The sequence below is a fragment of the Bombus pyrosoma genome, linkage group LG3, assembly GCF_014825855.1.
Source record: "Bombus pyrosoma isolate SC7728 linkage group LG3, ASM1482585v1, whole genome shotgun sequence".
Classification (NCBI taxonomy): domain Eukaryota; kingdom Metazoa; phylum Arthropoda; class Insecta; order Hymenoptera; family Apidae; genus Bombus; species Bombus pyrosoma.
In genome coordinates this window covers 8,846,154-8,862,736 of record NC_057772.1, presented here as the reverse complement: position 1 = coordinate 8,862,736, position 16,583 = coordinate 8,846,154, and the positions used below count along the sequence as shown (strand labels likewise).

The 16,583-nt window shown below is 30.9% G+C and overlaps 4 protein-coding genes and 1 long non-coding RNA gene across 9 annotated transcripts; 2 read left to right on the top strand and 3 right to left on the bottom strand.

Annotated features, from left to right (window-relative positions):
- Positions 1-130: 130 nt before the first annotated feature.
- On the bottom strand, positions 131-1,777 carry LOC122566038 (protein mago nashi homolog). 3 transcript variants are annotated; one of them, XM_043722736.1, is made up of 3 exons: positions 1,645-1,777; positions 767-1,545; positions 131-689 (listed from the first exon to the last, which is right to left on the bottom strand). In XM_043722736.1, the coding sequence occupies exon 3, from the start codon at positions 658-660 to the stop codon at positions 220-222; it is 441 nt and encodes a 146-aa protein (XP_043578671.1). In that variant the 5' UTR covers positions 661-689; positions 767-1,545; positions 1,645-1,777; the 3' UTR covers positions 131-219. The 3 variants fall into 3 exon arrangements, with proteins under 3 accessions (XP_043578671.1, XP_043578669.1, XP_043578670.1); XM_043722734.1 differs by lacking the exon at positions 1,645-1,777 and having other exon boundaries at positions 767-1,161; positions 1,252-1,393; XM_043722735.1 differs by lacking the exon at positions 1,645-1,777 and having other exon boundaries at positions 767-1,177; positions 1,252-1,391.
- LOC122566028 (synergin gamma-like) lies at positions 1,578-4,470 on the top strand. The gene is made up of 6 exons (XM_043722718.1): positions 1,578-2,889; positions 3,018-3,393; positions 3,476-3,639; positions 3,746-3,887; positions 3,997-4,139; positions 4,233-4,470. The coding sequence occupies exons 1-6, from the start codon at positions 1,744-1,746 to the stop codon at positions 4,452-4,454; spliced, it is 2,193 nt and encodes a 730-aa protein (XP_043578653.1). The 5' UTR covers positions 1,578-1,743; the 3' UTR covers positions 4,455-4,470.
- Positions 4,471-4,488: 18 nt separating this feature from the next.
- LOC122566041 (transcription elongation factor SPT4) lies at positions 4,489-7,747 on the bottom strand. Its single transcript, XM_043722740.1, has 5 exons — positions 7,600-7,747; positions 6,195-6,275; positions 6,026-6,132; positions 5,877-5,932; positions 4,489-5,169 (listed from the first exon to the last, which is right to left on the bottom strand). The coding sequence occupies exons 2-5, from the start codon at positions 6,255-6,257 to the stop codon at positions 5,051-5,053; spliced, it is 345 nt and encodes a 114-aa protein (XP_043578675.1). The 5' UTR covers positions 6,258-6,275; positions 7,600-7,747; the 3' UTR covers positions 4,489-5,050.
- A 588-nt stretch (positions 7,748-8,335) lies between these two features.
- Positions 8,336-10,251, top strand: LOC122566037 (geminin). 2 transcript variants are annotated; one of them, XM_043722733.1, is made up of 5 exons: positions 8,336-8,621; positions 9,218-9,300; positions 9,373-9,500; positions 9,601-9,773; positions 9,842-10,251. In XM_043722733.1, the coding sequence occupies exons 1-5, from the start codon at positions 8,568-8,570 to the stop codon at positions 9,896-9,898; spliced, it is 495 nt and encodes a 164-aa protein (XP_043578668.1). In that variant the 5' UTR covers positions 8,336-8,567; the 3' UTR covers positions 9,899-10,251. The 2 variants fall into 2 exon arrangements, with proteins under 2 accessions (XP_043578668.1, XP_043578667.1); XM_043722732.1 differs by having other exon boundaries at positions 8,337-8,621; positions 9,185-9,300.
- A 1,182-nt stretch (positions 10,252-11,433) lies between these two features.
- On the bottom strand, positions 11,434-16,513 carry LOC122566044. 2 transcript variants are annotated; one of them, XR_006316374.1, is made up of 3 exons: positions 15,603-16,513; positions 12,381-12,456; positions 11,434-11,495 (listed from the first exon to the last, which is right to left on the bottom strand). It is a non-coding gene; the product is annotated as an uncharacterized LOC122566044 (long non-coding RNA). The 2 variants fall into 2 exon arrangements; XR_006316373.1 differs by lacking the exon at positions 11,434-11,495 and adding an exon at positions 11,710-11,771.
- Between the last annotated feature and the right edge of the window lie 70 nt (positions 16,514-16,583).

The window sequence follows — 16,583 nt, the reverse complement described above, 5'->3', positions numbered from 1 at the left end:
TTTAGAAACGCAAAATGAATAATCAGCTAACTTATGACTCAAATTATTTAATGTATCCTAATATATAAATATCTGCATCTTTTATCTGATAAAAGTTAATATCACAATCAATTAAATAAAATACATAAAATTAATTAAAAATTATCATATATTTCTTTACACAATGAAGTAATTAAAGTTACTTAAACTTGTAATACATCGTATAATAATTATATATATTTATATAGGTTTTATTTTAAAGTGTAGTCCAATGAGAGAAAACACTAAGCATTTCAAATCTTGTACAAGATAATAGAAGCATCTAAGTCCTTCTGGATCCCGTGATTGATTTACGTCTAATAAAGAACCAGTTTTCGAAGTCGTAAACGAAATATGTTCATCGCCAATTACAATCTCTAATTCTTGCCGTCCAACGCGATCTGGTTGTGGCCACAAAGAATCGTCTTCCTGCATAATTTCAGAGTCTTGAATAATCCTCTTTAGTTCTTCCATCACGCACTGATGTACATACGCTTCTTTTCGAATCATTGTATCATTCTTGTAATTTGAATTATTCGCATATCGTAGTTTACCATCAGGTCTAAATTCAAACTCGAGAAATTCATGACCGAATTTTCCTTTATGACCTACATAATATCGTATATAAAAATCCGTCGACATCCTATTATGATGATTTGTTGAAATGTAACCTAAAATGATGAATTCATACTGGACTTGCGTTTCAAAATGCTAAAGCCGCATAAATTAGAGAGGTTATTTCACGTACCTTAAGATCTCTTTCTTTTTATAGTTAATTGATATTACTTATTTTTATCGTGAAAATATATACACAGTTCTGTAACGATTTCAGCAATAAAAGCTATTAATACTGGATATATTAAACATTAAAGGAATTACTTAGACAATGTTGTCATACGCGGCAATACCACAAACATTTCCTTAAGCGAGAGACACATGAAGGCGATTCATATGTAATTGCGACGTTCACATAAAATAAGATGATTCTCTTTTCTCATCCATTATACCTCATATTTATAAATTTAATAATCTAATTATTACTTTATCGATAATTAATTGGCATATTTCATTTGTTATTTTTTAGATTTATATTCTTCGACAGTAATAAATTTGTTAAAAGGAGACTTAGGAGGCACTTATGGCCTAGAAAAAATATTGACTAAATCAGCAAAGTATTAATAAATCATATTTTTACATAAAGAATATTCCAAAATGTGTTTTGTTTTATCTTACATTCAACAAATATCATACTAAAAATGAAGATCATTGTACATCGTTATTTGTAGTGTGAATCATCTTAAACTCGAAATTTGAATAAACTCCATCACACAGAATCGCACTTGTCGCTTGTCGCGGATCTACCTTCGTAACAGAACGTCGTCCAGTGATCATCCGGTGACATCTGAATTGTTAATTCTTGTTTGCCACGCAGTTGTCTCTATTTATATATTATTATCTCGAATTCATAATTCTGATCTAATCGAGAAACGACGTTACTCTTCGTACATCCTTTGCGATGGAAACGATCTACAAAAAATGTAACACAAGTGACATGTGGAAATATAATTTCAAATAGATCGTGTGAATCGAGTGAGATGTTTATAGTGTTAACTTTGATGTATGTACCAGGGTAGTAAGCTGAAGGATGAAATTATACTACTCGACGAGTTCACGTAATTTAAGCTCGTCATAGCGAAAGCTCCGTCGAACATCAGTTTATTAATAATGAACAAAACTCACATGGATAAAAGACTGAATCAATTGCCAACTTGGCTGTGGACTAATTCCACTACTTTACCACCAATCTATAAGATGGTATGGGAAGCGGTGAGAGAGGACAAACTCAGAACCAATGGAATGCAAACCGAGCTATTGGTCGATACAAACAAAGTCTTTCCTTTATTGCTCACTAGTCAGCTTCCTACGGAAGTCCTTGGACACATATGGAATTTGGCAAATCAAAAGTATGCTGGACAACTCACAGAGCAAGAACTATATATTGTTCTTGCTCTTGTTGCTGCAGCACAGGCTTCTTACACGTTCAATAGCCTAGATATATTACATCTACTTCCATTTCCACCTACTCCTTATTTGAACATTGAATGTTTAATGAATCTACAGCCTGTAACTCAGTTAAATTCTGCAGCTAAGATTCAAAACCTTCAAGAAAGTTCTGAAATCGGGTTTATTAGCTCTGATGAAAGATATTCCTTGGAAGTTAAAGGAAAAATGAAATTGCATCAACAAGGAGTCATATCTTCAGACTTAAATGTGCAAATGACAAACAATGTACCTGGAAAAATTTCATGTTTTGATAATAAGTCTTATGTCTCTTCTACTACCATATGGGATTCAAATAATGTATCAAAGGATATGAAGCAAACTTCCCGCCCTCAATTAGATTCTAAACATCAACCAACAGCAGATCTGTGTGATGACTTTTCTGAATTTCAAAGTGCTCCAATTTCTAACATTCCTAATATTCCAATTTGGGATACAAAACAGGGCTCAGCCATTGGAAGTAGACTTGCAAATCATAATTTAGGTATTAAAAAACCAATGGAGAAGTCAAAGAAGAATAATATAAATGCTAAATCTGCTCATGGCACTACTCAAACGCGTATTACATCTTTACCATTAACTACAATGTCTCAGAGTAAAGATCAATCAACATTGGATTGCTTATCAGAATTATTTCCTAAGTGTGCAATAAAAAATCAATCTAAAACAGTAATTCTTAAGGATACAGTGATAAGAAATAATGATCCGCCCAAGGACCATAGTGAGAATGTAAAAGATTATACAAGTACAGAAATTATAAATTTACCTAATGACAAAGATGTGTTGAATAAGTTAGAATGGATGGATAAGGTAATTTAATCTTCATAAGTTATATTAAAAAAATAGTAAAAAAGAAATTAGTTATAACTAGAAAAATGTCTAAAAATACTTTATTATTTTTTAATAGTATTTATTAATAATTAAAAATTCATAATTAGGCTTCATCAACAACAATGGAATCCACTCAACAGGATCTTATGAATCTACAACTTGTTGAAGATAAATATAGTGCCTTGCGTGCATTGGTTCAAGAAACAACTGTGTCAACTGAACCAGAGGCAAACGCAAGTTACAGCAATCAATCAACTGATGAATTTGGAGAATTTGTGTCTGCAGAACAACCTGCTAGTAATACTCCTGCCACAAATGCTTTAGATACTGACAGTTTTGCCGATATTTTTACAGATTTTGAGTTTAGATCTACTAACAATAATAATGCAAACGCAGCAGATTTTAATCTTATGCCAGATATTTCTGAATCATTTGACAATCTTAAGCTTGAGGATAATGTAGAAGAACGCTCCTTAGAGATAGGTAATTGATGTTGTATATTATCTCTGATATTTAATTTTTTTTTATCATAGACAGTATCATTATAATTACATTTTACCTTAAGGGAAAGCTCTTCAGAAGGAAGATGCCATATCAATTAATAGTATAGAATTCATGAACGGTGCATCAAATGCATTAACTCGATCAGGATCTGTGCCTAGTTTAGATCTTAAGTCTTTCTTACCGTCAAATACTGAAGATGAGCAAATAGTAGATACTACACATCAGGTTATTACCATATTATACATCACATATGTATTGCAAATATTTTTTATATATTCAGCATATATACAAAGAATATAAAAGAGGATTTATAATCTACTTGGTTTTACAGTCAGAATATTGGGAATGGAAGCAATACATGGAGAGCTGTGTGTTATTATTACAAGTAGCTGCAAATATATTTACAAATATTAGTTCAGAACTTGTATTACATGAAGTTTTAAATTCAGTACAAGGATACAACTTTCTATGCAGTAAGTAATACTTTGTGATTCAATTATTTTTCGGAAAATTATTGAATTACTTTCTTGTAGCGGTCTAAAATATATTCCGCTATTATCGTGTGTTTCTTTTTTAAATCAGATTTAGCCGAAGTCGCAGCTGTTTGTAGACGGGTTAATTTTTCATATAAGGAAATGGATATCAATATAATAGGTTTTGATGAGCTATTAATGGATATTGATCGAATTTGGGCAGAAATGGAACCATTTTATGCAAACATACCAGTAAGAAATATTATTATCTCATATAATTTTTATTAATTTAGAGTCTTAAGTTTATAAATACATGTCCTTATATCTTCGTATAAAACATTTCAGATTGTTACGGAATTACCAGCTTGGCCTTTACATCAAGGTGAAGCCATTTGTTGTTCACTTTGTTTAACAGTTATTACTAGTGGCAGGGTAGTTTATAATGAAAATAATTATCACGTTACTTGTGCTAATCTATGGCTTAATTGTGTAAACAATAATTTGCCCGTGATGCGGCATCCAGTCTGTTCTCATTCGAATATGTGTCCAGGTAACAATCATATTTGATATTGATCTGCATTAGAAAGAAAAAAACAGAAACTTGCATTCGTAAATTTTTAATGTACACACATTAACTTATTACATGAGAATTTGTAGAAAATCAGAGCAAACTAACTTTGTATTTAGCTATAATAATTAGAAAATCAAACATTACCATTTTTTAAAATTTATCGGATAACACGAACCTGATTTGAAAGAATGATGTGGAACGTGTTTATGATAAGAGAAAATGGATTCCACGCAAGTTGTATATATTCTTTAAATTCAAATGTTTTCGAGATATTACTAACTAGTCTGTTTAAAAATCTGTACAGATATTGAGAGATTTAGAGGAAATATTAATATATTGTAATCTTTTGGAATTAGAGAAAATGTAAAGAGTCGCGAGCAAATCTTACAAAAATCTTAATTATAGTCAAAAAGGTTGAAGGAATTAGAAGAGAATTCTTGGAACCTAAACAAAAGTTCATATCAATCAAATCGATATAATATTTTCGTGAAAATCTTATAAAATTCTTAGTGCAAATACAAGATAAATAATTACAATATTCTAATAAATAATATTACAAGAAAATATGGTAGTAATAATACAAATTTTGAAATTATCTTTGGCTTGTATCACGTGGCCTGTACGCTATTCCTCTGCTTTTCATATCTCTTATAACACCTGCTGGTAATCGTCCTGATACTGATATTGCATATACACCTTTGCAAAACCGATCTAAAAGGAGAAAAAAGATTGAATCTCACTTATTTTACAGCAAATATTTATGATTATTAGCAAGAGATTTTGTCCACTTATTTTGTTTTAAGTTAAATGAAAAAAAACAGCATGTAAAAAATTAATGCAAAATATACATGAAATTAAAATATGTTAAAATAGAATCTTGTGTACGCACATAAGCATGTTCCTTAACAATTATACATACTGTCATATATATTAGTGAAAATTCTGTATAAATGTATAATAATATATAATATTAAGAATCTCAGATACACAACCTATTAAATTGCGATATATATATATATATATATACACATACGTATATATATATATTGCATTGTTTTATATTAGTTGCATTTTTTGTATTGAAATATTGGCTTAAAAAACTTGTACAAAGTCCTGCCTTTCAATACATTTACAATATGATATAAAACATGATATAGATTATTGTTATTTGCACTGCCAAAAATAATTATTAAAGAGAGAAAAAAAAAAGGAAAGGTTAATACATTAGAAATTTGAAGCAGCATTAATAAAATGTAAGATGTCAAAATAATGTAGAATAAAGGATAACAGTTTATAGTATGATTTACTATGAGATAATGTAACTGTTATAATTTTGTAAAAGTGTACAAGAATAAAATAACGATATTTCTCTTGCTTAATCTTAACTTATTGTGTCTAGGTACAAATTTCTTACTCACTTATTCTTTGCCATTTGCAAACCCAACTATCCTCAGGACTCATAGCAGCAATCATACTAAACATATAATATCAATTTTAATAATTTGATTTCGCAACAGGAAAATCAAATATTGAAAATCAAAAATTGTTTATTATTTATATGACTTACCCATCGAAATTGGAGCTTGTACAATCAAAAACATTATCCTTATTATTCTTCATACGTAAAAATTCATCGCAATTATCGCAACCATCAAATTCAAATTGATCAAATGTCTGTAAGATTAAAATTTTTAGTCATATAATTGTACATGATAATTATAGTCAGATGAACATACCTTGACCAAAGAACATACTAAACAAGCTCTTAGACCACGTAAATCTTTAGCAACGGTTTCCATTATTGCATATTTTTTCACCTATAATTTTAATTTAATCTTTTAATAACATATATTTTTGACAATATAGATAATGATAATATTAACACGTTGACTGTCACACATATTTTCAAACAAATCTCCGTCAGGCCACACATGCAGCAATACCAAGCGTTCTCTGTTAGGTGCTCCCATCAATATTTTAGTAATGCGAGTCGCTCAAGTGGTGGTCTCAAGAATGATCTCTCGTTTCGTTTGTTGGCAACATTAAAACTACTAGCTGTTGTTCAATATAATGAAGGAAAGTGTGGTATAGATTATTCCGACCAAATTGTTTCTTATGCCACCACAATTAGAAAAGGAATCAAATGGTACAGAAAACTTGGCATTCAACTCCTTCTGAGAATTTCAGTTGTAAACGCTTTGACGGTTTACAAAATTGCAACAAGGAAGAATATAAATATTAGAATATTTAGACAATTATTAGTTGCAAAATTATTAGGGTTGTCTGAAAATACAAAAAATTCTTATCTTCGACGGAGTCAGCATAATATCGCCGTTCGGAAAAATGATTCCGCAAGAAGCATTAGACGCGCATGCAAACTATGTTATGCAAATAAAAGACGTCGAATGGACCGAACAAAGGCACAAAACAATTCGAAGAAAACAACAACTTATTGTCCAAATTGTCCCGACCAACTTCAGCTATGTATAGAATGCTTTAAAGTTTTACATTCTAGATAATTTTTTTAATAAACCATTTTCGTATTACTTTTATAACAATTCAACAGTTTTATTATTATGGAATACCTTTTCAAATACCTACGACCATCCTTTGCAAGTAGTCAAATAAGCGACTCCCGAATATGGGTTACGCGACCTGACCAGAAACTTTGCTGACACCCGAATACAGGTGTTGTGGTAGTCAACGTGTTAATGTAATGTAAATAAATATATGATTTTCTACAAGTAATTTCATCAATACAAGACAGTTTAATTATTACTTTTATAGTCTGTAGTTTATAGTATAGTATACACAGTATAACATAACAAAATGCAATTTACAGCTACTTCGTAATTTTTATTATTCACAGTATCAAAATAAAATCAAAATCTAGAGGAACGAGAATGCATAAATTCACAATTCAGAGGTATTCTAAATTATTCTGAAATATCGAATTATTTTTCTGACTATAACCTCTCAAATAAGACCGAAAGATCGGATATGTTTATCAAACTATGTTAAGCAATTATATCTGTTGCTGTTTAATCAAATGTATCAGGTTTAGAAGTTCAATTTAACTAATTCAAAATCACTTTTATAGATTATAATACACTAATAATTATCACTACCAGTTTTGTTTACCTCTCTTGATACAATTTACGTCTTCTCTTCTTAACAAGTTTACACGACGCTTCGTAATGACCACGTACAAACAAAAATCTGGATACGACTGAATAAAATGGATCCGGAATACTTCTTTGCCTGAAACAAATACATAGATTTGTCGCACACCATCTCCTCCTTATCTACGGACAAGTACTGTATTGCCATCTATCCTGATGCGCTCCAAGTTGCTGTTCCTTCTATATCGAATAAATGGCAGCACGCGACTAGTTTTTAGACAAAGAGAGAGATAGTATGCAGCAAGGACAGCAATAGCGATTAGTGTTACTCTTTCGCCGCTACGTGGCGATAGTGTGGATGATTGGAAAAAATGTATATTAGTGAAAATAGCTAGTTGTGAGGGTTAATTTAGGAACATTTATAATTTCATCTTCCGAAATAAACTGTTGTAGTAATTCCTTCTTTTTTAATTTCTTTGTTTATAAATTAATTTGTTAAGTAATTTAGTTTAAAATACTTCATGTTTGTAAACCTATTTAAATTTTTTGTACCAATAAATATCTGATACTTTCTCTCACGCCAAACATTTTTATTTTGATAAAAATAAAATAGTTTTGCTTTTTTAGGAAATCATTAAGTGGTATAAAATAATTTTTCATTTATATATCCATGTTAATTGTCATAGAAACTATCCTTTATCCTTAATAGTGCTATCATTGCGTTACAAAAGCAGCAATTTAAGAACCAGTAAGTGACGTACTAAATGCGGGAAAATCTTACATTCTACGTCGAAGCATTTGTCGTTTGTCGTGTACGTAGGATGAAGGTGGGTTAGTTCTTTCGAATTTGTACATAAGAAATATTTGTTTTAGAAATATTGTAGTTCGGATGTATTATTGAATTCTATCATTCTCCGTCTATGCACGTATATAGTTTGAATTCGTTCTAAATTATTTAATTGACTCGCGTTTCTAACGGCCACTATCATGAAACCTGGAGATGGCACAAAGGTTTCTACCGCCAAAACTGTTGCTTCTGAGGTTAGTGATATATGTAACGATGTTTTTCGTCACTTCTCATTTATAATAATCATTGCAAAGTAAACTATCGCTTACATTAAAATTCCACGAAAATTCCTTCATTTCGTGGAATTTTATATATTAGGAATTATTAACATTTTAATTTATGAAACTGTTATCTTACCCATCTTTTTTTTTATTTACAAACTTTGATTATTAATTAACCGCCGTTTTAAATGTTGAGTAACGATCTTAAGTTGCATGTGGATCATCACTGTGGGACTATTTATTTTGGAAATTTATCAGGGAACAAACACGTCAAAGTAATTGAAAATAAGTGAATTTATACAATTTTTATAGGAATCCATTTAGTAGATCATTAACCAAAATTTTGTTTCCGTAGATGGAGTTCTATTGTATTACAAGTTCATTTTGCATGTTATATTTAGAATATCTTCTTTTACTATCCTTATTTTGTACTTTTTAATTTCTTTTATACCTTTAGCATGGCACATGATTCTGGTAACATAATTGCATGTAGAGGCTTCATCGTATATCATATTTTTTATCTTTTATTGAAACAGGATAAGGTCAGAAAGTCTTTGCACGTTTTGCAGCCAACAGCCACTGACAAAGAAAATCTAGTTGGTGGTAGGAGGATGCTGAGATCCACCCTAATAGCAAAAGAAACACATAAAGGGTAAATAAGTTTTACCATTTGCTTGTTTTATATTTTTTAAATGTCATATTTAAATTACATTTTATTTTTTAGCGAAGTAAATGAAAAATCTAAAAATGATGAGAAATCAAAACGTAAGAAAATAACTTTAAAAGATAAAGCAGTTCAAACTGCGAGAGGAAGAAAAATAAAAATTGAAGTTGAAGACTTAACATCTGAAGGTATGCTTTTATTAAAAAGAAAAAATTAGAGGAAACTATGATCCTTCATGTAATTATTAAATTATTGATTTTGGAAATATTTGTTTCATGCTTACAATAGCTGGACCTAGTGAAAACTACTGGGAAGTCTTGGCTGAAAGACGGCGGATAGCGCTTGAGGATGCATTAGAAGATAACAAAGAATTGATTGAGCGTGTTGAGAAATTAGAAGAAGAAAATCGCATATATAAAGAAATGTTGGAAGAATCGAGATCACTTGTTGAAGTTTTACAGGTATTGTAACCAATCCTTCTCCTGTAATGTTCAAATTCTCTGCAATTAAATATACCATTGTTTTGCAGGAAATGCTTGGAGAAGATAGGAATGATATAAATAATTCTTTAGAAGATACCATTTAATTTAACGTTTTGTACTCATGTACTAATTGGTGCCTTATAATTAAAATACAGTACTTTAAATTAGGCACAATGCGTAATCTACTCATTAATAATAAATATTGACGGGTCGTGTGATTAACAACAAAGTCTGACTGAGTAAAGATCCGATAAACTAAAAATGGAGACACTTCTTGGTGTTTCTAAATTCATTTTAATCGTCTTTGGTTACTTGTATTTATATTAATTTGTCATTTAATGAATCAACTAAGACTATAGCTGCAATTACAGATGTATTTATCTCATAGAATACCACTTAATATAGTATAAATATTAGATATTTTTGATTATAATTAATAAATGATTTTCTAATACGAGTTGAAATTTTTTTTCATTACCTTCTATCTGAAAAATTTGTGGTTCGTGTTACATCGTCGTTAACAAAAAATAACGATACTAATCGAGCAGATTGCTAGCATCACATGTTTATTTCATAAATCTTTGGCGTAGAAGACCTTGAATTCCATCGATAACATCAATGCTATAACATCAGTTCCTTTTTTTGTTATGACTGGTGGTGTTTTGTTCACGCATCAGTCACAGCACTACATGTTCGAGGAAGCCGTTTTATTTATTGCATCGTTTTTCGGTAAAAATAATTATACATTCATTGGAAGGCTGCCAGGAAAGTCGTGCGTAAAAATGTTGCTGAACGCGTTGCTGAATGCCAGATGCGCAAAAGCGAACTTTTTCTATTTCTTCACTGTTCTCCGCCCGAGGATTTCGCCTGAGCTTGTTTCGTTTTTCTCATCTCATATTTGGAGAATGCGCCGTTTCCTTGATGATCTATTCAAATGAACAGCAGACGGATTCGCGATCCGCGAATCGTATTAGGCGGTTGAATGTCGGGTTTGCACTGCGGAACGCCATTAAGAAGCGTCAAAGTAAGTCCTTAATCCTCGTCTTTGAAGCGGCGATAGATGGACTGTACGTAGGTGAAGACGCACTTCCAGTCTGGTCGGCGCATCATCACCATGTCCTCGACATCAAGTAACGGTGCGATCCCGGCGAGTTCACTACAAACATTTAATTATTATTCACTCTTTAACATTGGTGTTACTCTAAGAATTTTTCAGAAATTATAAAGATCTAAGTTAATTTCTAAGATCCAAGATACAATTTAATATGTTAAAGTATTTCTAAGTTTGAGTAAAATCAATTGTCTACCCAAAGTCATACAAGATGTACTTAAATTTGATTTATTTTATAGATATAAATGCCTATTTTATTTCAAATTCAAAAAATATTTTTTAGAGGGACACGTCAAAACTATGGAACAATAAATAATTTATATACAAAATACTATACAAAATCAGGAAAGTAGCTTTCAGATGATATAAAAAAGAAAGTCTGAAGAAAGACACGAAGAGAAGAGTAAGAGTCGCAAGAAGATAATAATTTAAGTTTACTCGGCTTTTGTAAACGCCAACTCGAAGTTCATTTTGCGGTTCTCCGGCCGTAGCGAGTGATAGTCGAAAGCGTCTGGTCTAAAGTGATGAAGCAAAGCACAAAACGCCAATCCATTGTTCCAGCTCGTCGAGAAATTATCCAATTGCACGTTCTGCAATACAAAACGCAGCTATGCAACGCGATTGACTAATTTTGCGAACAACGTAATTTTCTCTCGGCTATTGATGTGTGATTATTCGCGTGTTTTCTGTAAATAACATAGACGCTCTCGCGTGTGAAGCCACATTTACAAGGCGGATTTACCTCGTACTCTTTGGTTTTGGAACGGCACCACGCCAGTAGCCGCTCTTTTATTTGCACCGCGTTGTCCCGCACCGCTGGCTCGGTAAACTTGAATCGAAACTCTGTTGCCGGTGACTTTACGGGACTAAATATAGAAGGAAAAGCCTTCAGTTAAGCTTTCGAAGAAATGGAAGGTGCATATAAATATAAAATGTATGGCGGATTAAGTCAATTAGCGAAGATTGCGCTTGAACGATTGCTTATGACTTAATTTTCAACTTTATTTAGTAGTAACAGAGTGCAAAGTTTTAAAAATTATATTTTAATGACCGCAAATAGAGAAATAGAATTTAAATCGAGTTTAGTTTCAACTATGGAAAATTATGTCTATAAAGATATATTTTATAAAGATTTTAGAATATTGATCTAAACATTCCAAATTATAGTTAGAAATTGTTAAGTCAATATTTAAATTATAATCTAAAATTTTTCGAATATTTATTTTCTAATTTTTATAAGCTTTTTCTTTTATTAATTTTATAATTTCAATGAACCTACTATCTCAAATTATATCTAATACTCTGGTTGTCAGTACGGCTAAGTAACGATAATTATTCTAAGGAATATAGGTTTCATATATTTTTGTGGTACAACTGAAATAGAGAAACCAATTGTCTAATAATATCCGTTCTTTCACTGATAGTAAAAACGAAAATACCTATTATATAAATAAAGAACTCTCGTAAACGATTACCTGGGTGACGAGGCGGCGCTATTTTGTCTGTCGAGTTCACGAAACTTGGCAAACGGTGATAGCGGCTTCTTACGAGCTGAAAAACGAATAAAACGATCTAAATTAAAGACGTATTTAAAAAAAAAAAAAGAATCATAAAACGTTAGGGTTCATTGAAATGCATTCTGTCATCCCATCTTATGTTAATTTCTCTATTATCTAATTAAAAAAGTTTGTCAATGAAAATCGCTACATTTGTGAGAATTATTATTAGGAGTTGGCAAAATTCAAAAATAACAAAATAATTTTAAAATTAAATTAAAAAATTAAAACAACTAAAACTTTCGTTTCTCAACCTCGTCGCTGTTCCTCGATTCGAGGTTGCTGTTTTCCTTTTTCCAATCTATTTAACGATTTAAACGATAGATCACAACATTTTGTTGTAACACACGGTCGTTACAAAATCATCTTTCGTTCCCGATTTCGTGATTCGAGCCGCAACGAGGCGATGACGAAATCGCTCCAATAACAAGAAACACGTGGAGCTGAATGTAAAACTAAAAGACTTCTAATCTAAATTGTGTACTCTCTGTGTTCGTGTTGAGGATAGTTAGCAGCGAAACTCTTAAATAAAATGCAAATAGGAGCTGAGGTTCATTCTGGGCCACACCAAATTTGTCACTTTCTTTTATAATAGATGAAAATTACAGAGGAAGCACTTGACAAGCCACATTTGCTACTCTTTTAAAGGGAAATTTCAGTTTTTTTTAGCGAATTCATCTTTTACATTTTATTTTAACAATTATTTAGAGAAATATTATAATACTATTATTATAAAATTGTCCTTTTATTGACCTTGGAGCTAAACGATAGGTTCAAAATATTGCCTGTCATAATATTCGAATATCGAAGATATTAAACTATTGCTTGTCTTAATCATACCGTTGACTTGTACCAAACTTTCTCAACTCATCGCTATTATTAGAATGTTTACATCATTGAACCTAGTCGATTTTTTGCATTGTCAATTATATTTAATCGTAAAGTGAAATCAAAATAAAAGAAATCTACAATAATATAATTTTCATGTTATCCTCCTGTGATCTTCATACGAATGTATAATTTTTAACGAGTAGAATAAAACATACGTATGTTCAAACGAAATGTACGCTATGCATACATTTTATGTACACGAATAATTTTTAAAATAACGATCTCCGCGGCATAAAATTGAAATTTTTAATTCTATTTGCCAAAAACTATTATATAACAACCAAAGTAGAGGTCACAAATTCGATATAGATAGCTCAAAACAAAGTTCAACCCAAATGGGTATTCGTGCGTAAATTTTACACACGATCACACAAACGTACCCGTACATTTTTGACTATGTGTATGTGTGTGTTTTGAACACACGGAAAACATGTGGCGATTTATATATGCGCATATGTAATGGTATATATTTTTCCGGCGCGAAAATGCAAAGATTGAAGTCGCCAGAAGCGATTCCTCATTGATTCCGCGAATGAATACTTGGAAACTTGGCTGGCGCGTCTCCCGATTCTCTTTCTCTCTCTGTATTTACAATCTCCAAATAAATGCACGTGTACGGGGCACGCTATTTTTGTGTCGATAAAGGACGAATTGCCCCTCCGTTAATCGAAGAGCCATTCGTTATTTATTGGAATTTTCTGATCGACGATCCATCGGGAGAGCACTTTCTGATTCTATTTTAAATTCTATTTTAAAAACTTGAAGTCTTATTTTAAAATTTTACTTTGAATCTTATTTTAAATGTTTGTATTTGGTAATTGTTAAATACTCATTTTTCTTTTCATTATTTCAAATATTTTACAAGAACTCGACATTGTGTTTCTTAATCTGTCAATGTTCGCTTAACTGCTTTATTTTATTAATTTTTATTATTTTCTATTAATTTTGTAATTTACAGTCAGTCCTTTTTGTAACGTCTTCTTAGCAGAAGTATTTTTTCTAAGAATCTTTCTTAAAGTACTCTACATTTTTGTTGATCTATTATACATTAGCTTTAAATATTTCCTCGGCCCTTTCACTTTACCGTAAGCTTTACGATGTTTTTCCTTTGTCGTGATTATTGTCAGTAGACACACGGCTTAAGATCTTAGTTTATTTCGGATTTAACGAATTTATAATTAGTAATATCGTTTGTTGTTTAAATTAATTCATGTAAATTATATTAGTGAGTGAGAAAAGAAAGCATGTCGAGTCACGAGTGTTAATAGAGTGAATGTCAATTTATCTATTTAGTAATATTCCTCGTGATTCTGTGATCTGCTAATGCAGCAATCAATGTGACATCATTCTCCATTTCCGCCAAGAATCCAAGCGTCGAGTGTAGGATATAAATCGTGCGTAAATTAAAGGTCATCAAGCTTCCGGTATTTTTTTCCATCATCGTTTAATTCCTAAGATTAAACTGTTTTAAGGCTTCTAAGTGCATATTTGATCCTTTTAAATTTTCTCTGACTGTATTGCAATTAGATTCGTTAGTTTCAAACAGCTTCAGGGTTGTGTGTGTTGTCGCTTGTTTTATGGGGGGACATTGTCCAAGCATTTAAAATTGAATTTTCACGTAATTAAATTCTTTAGCTACTATATAAAGATATATACTAAAGAAATAGAATAAATAAAATTGAATAAAAGAAAACTGGTACAAAATTTAATGATAAATTGTACGGAAGCATTAACTCAATAAATAATAACATTTTAGCCAAATAAAAGTATTCTTCTGTACATAATTACTCTATAAATTTTTTAGGAATTTAAGGAATTAGACTATGAATGTTTATCCATTTATAGAAACATTATAGAAAAATGCACATAATGCTTAAAAATATACGAAATATTCAAATATTTCATTGTAATATTTATATTATAGTACTTAAGACAGATCTCTATTTAGGTTCTACTTCTTTAGTTCAATTTAGTTCATAAAAGTATGCATAAAGGTCCACTGTCTATCAATTATCTCAACTAAAATAGTAACACGGTGATACTTGGCAGTTATTAATACTCGACGAAGAAGTAAGTGGGATATAAGAAACAAAAATCAGTCAAAGGAAGTAAAACTGGACGTGAATAGTCAGACAAGGTCCCCATCTTGCATTCTACTGCACCTAGATGTACTAATATACAGTAATGAACAAAAATATCACCACAAACCAGATTTTCTTGTAAAATTCTGTGTAAACTTATAAAACTCACGGTTCCTTTTTCAATTCTTTTTTATTGCATCGTCAAAATTCATTAAGCAGCTGTGCTATAAAAATGAATAGTAAAAAATAATAAAATAATAAAAAATGTACAACGAGTTGCCTTTATAAGTTATATCAATAACATTAGTTATGCAAACTAATATTATAAAATAAGTTAAAGAAACATAACAATCAAATATTTTTCAAAAATCTTATATCTTCGAATCTATCGAGTTATTTATTTCTACAGCTATTTTATATTGAAATATTTCTGACATGAAAATACTTCTTAAATTGATCAACCGTTTCCAAATCCTACTTCTCATACAGTGCATTTCGTAATTATAAAACCATTTAATAACATTCAATTTTTTTATACTGCTCTACATATCCTTATACGTTGATGTGATAAAGAAAGAAGTACATATTTTGTATTTAGAAACAATTTATTCTTTTTTCCCGCAAAAACAATGGATTAAACGATAGACTAAAGAAAACAAGAAAGAGAAAAAAGATAGAAACTAGTTTATTTCTATTTTAGAACAACAGCACCGACATAATAGAATATTTGGTTTTACAAAAATTGAGCTCAGGATACAATAAAATGAAATTGTCGTAAGTCTAACTATAATTTTGCAACGATTTTGATCAGATCTTACCCTGTTCTATCTTTCATCTCGTACCTAACAATTTATGTATTCAAGATTTTAGTTCTATAGTTACGCAGCGTATTTCACAAGAACGTTGAGCAAAGAATCGTGTTTTCCCAAATTCACACATAAGTTTATAGAAAATAGGATGTTATGTGCCAACAATTTTGTTCATCACTGTATGCTACTATTCAAACTTCGTGCACAGTCCGGCTGGTGCAAGCTACACGCTACTGCGCGTCAAAAAAGGATCAACAAAAGAAGGGCTGTGACTCACTGCTTTATTCGGGCTTTGGCACGACCTTCTAGCGACTCTGAACGTCCGTCCGCAAAACGTGTTC

Coding starts and splice junctions, on each gene's coding strand:
- LOC122566038 (XM_043722736.1), bottom strand. CDS start 660: ATGTCGACGGATTTTTATATACGATATTATGTAGGTCATAAAGGAAAA.
- LOC122566028 (XM_043722718.1), top strand. CDS start 1,744: ATGAACAAAACTCACATGGATAAAAGACTGAATCAATTGCCAACTTGG. Junction 2,890..3,017: donor AGTTAGAATGGATGGATAAG/GTAATTTAATCT, acceptor ATTCATAATTAG/GCTTCATCAACAACAATGGA. Junction 3,888..3,996: donor AGGATACAACTTTCTATGCA/GTAAGTAATACT, acceptor TTTTTAAATCAG/ATTTAGCCGAAGTCGCAGCT.
- LOC122566041 (XM_043722740.1), bottom strand. CDS start 6,257: ATGGAAACCGTTGCTAAAGATTTACGTGGTCTAAGAGCTTGTTTAGTA. Junction 6,133..6,194: donor TAGTATGTTCTTTGGTCAAG/GTATGTTCATCT, acceptor TTAATCTTACAG/ACATTTGATCAATTTGAATT. Junction 5,933..6,025: donor ACAAGCTCCAATTTCGATGG/GTAAGTCATATA, acceptor TTATATGTTTAG/TATGATTGCTGCTATGAGTC.
- LOC122566037 (XM_043722732.1), top strand. CDS start 8,568: ATGAAACCTGGAGATGGCACAAAGGTTTCTACCGCCAAAACTGTTGCT. Junction 8,622..9,184: donor CCAAAACTGTTGCTTCTGAG/GTTAGTGATATA, acceptor TTATTGAAACAG/GATAAGGTCAGAAAGTCTTT. Junction 9,501..9,600: donor TGAAGACTTAACATCTGAAG/GTATGCTTTTAT, acceptor TGCTTACAATAG/CTGGACCTAGTGAAAACTAC.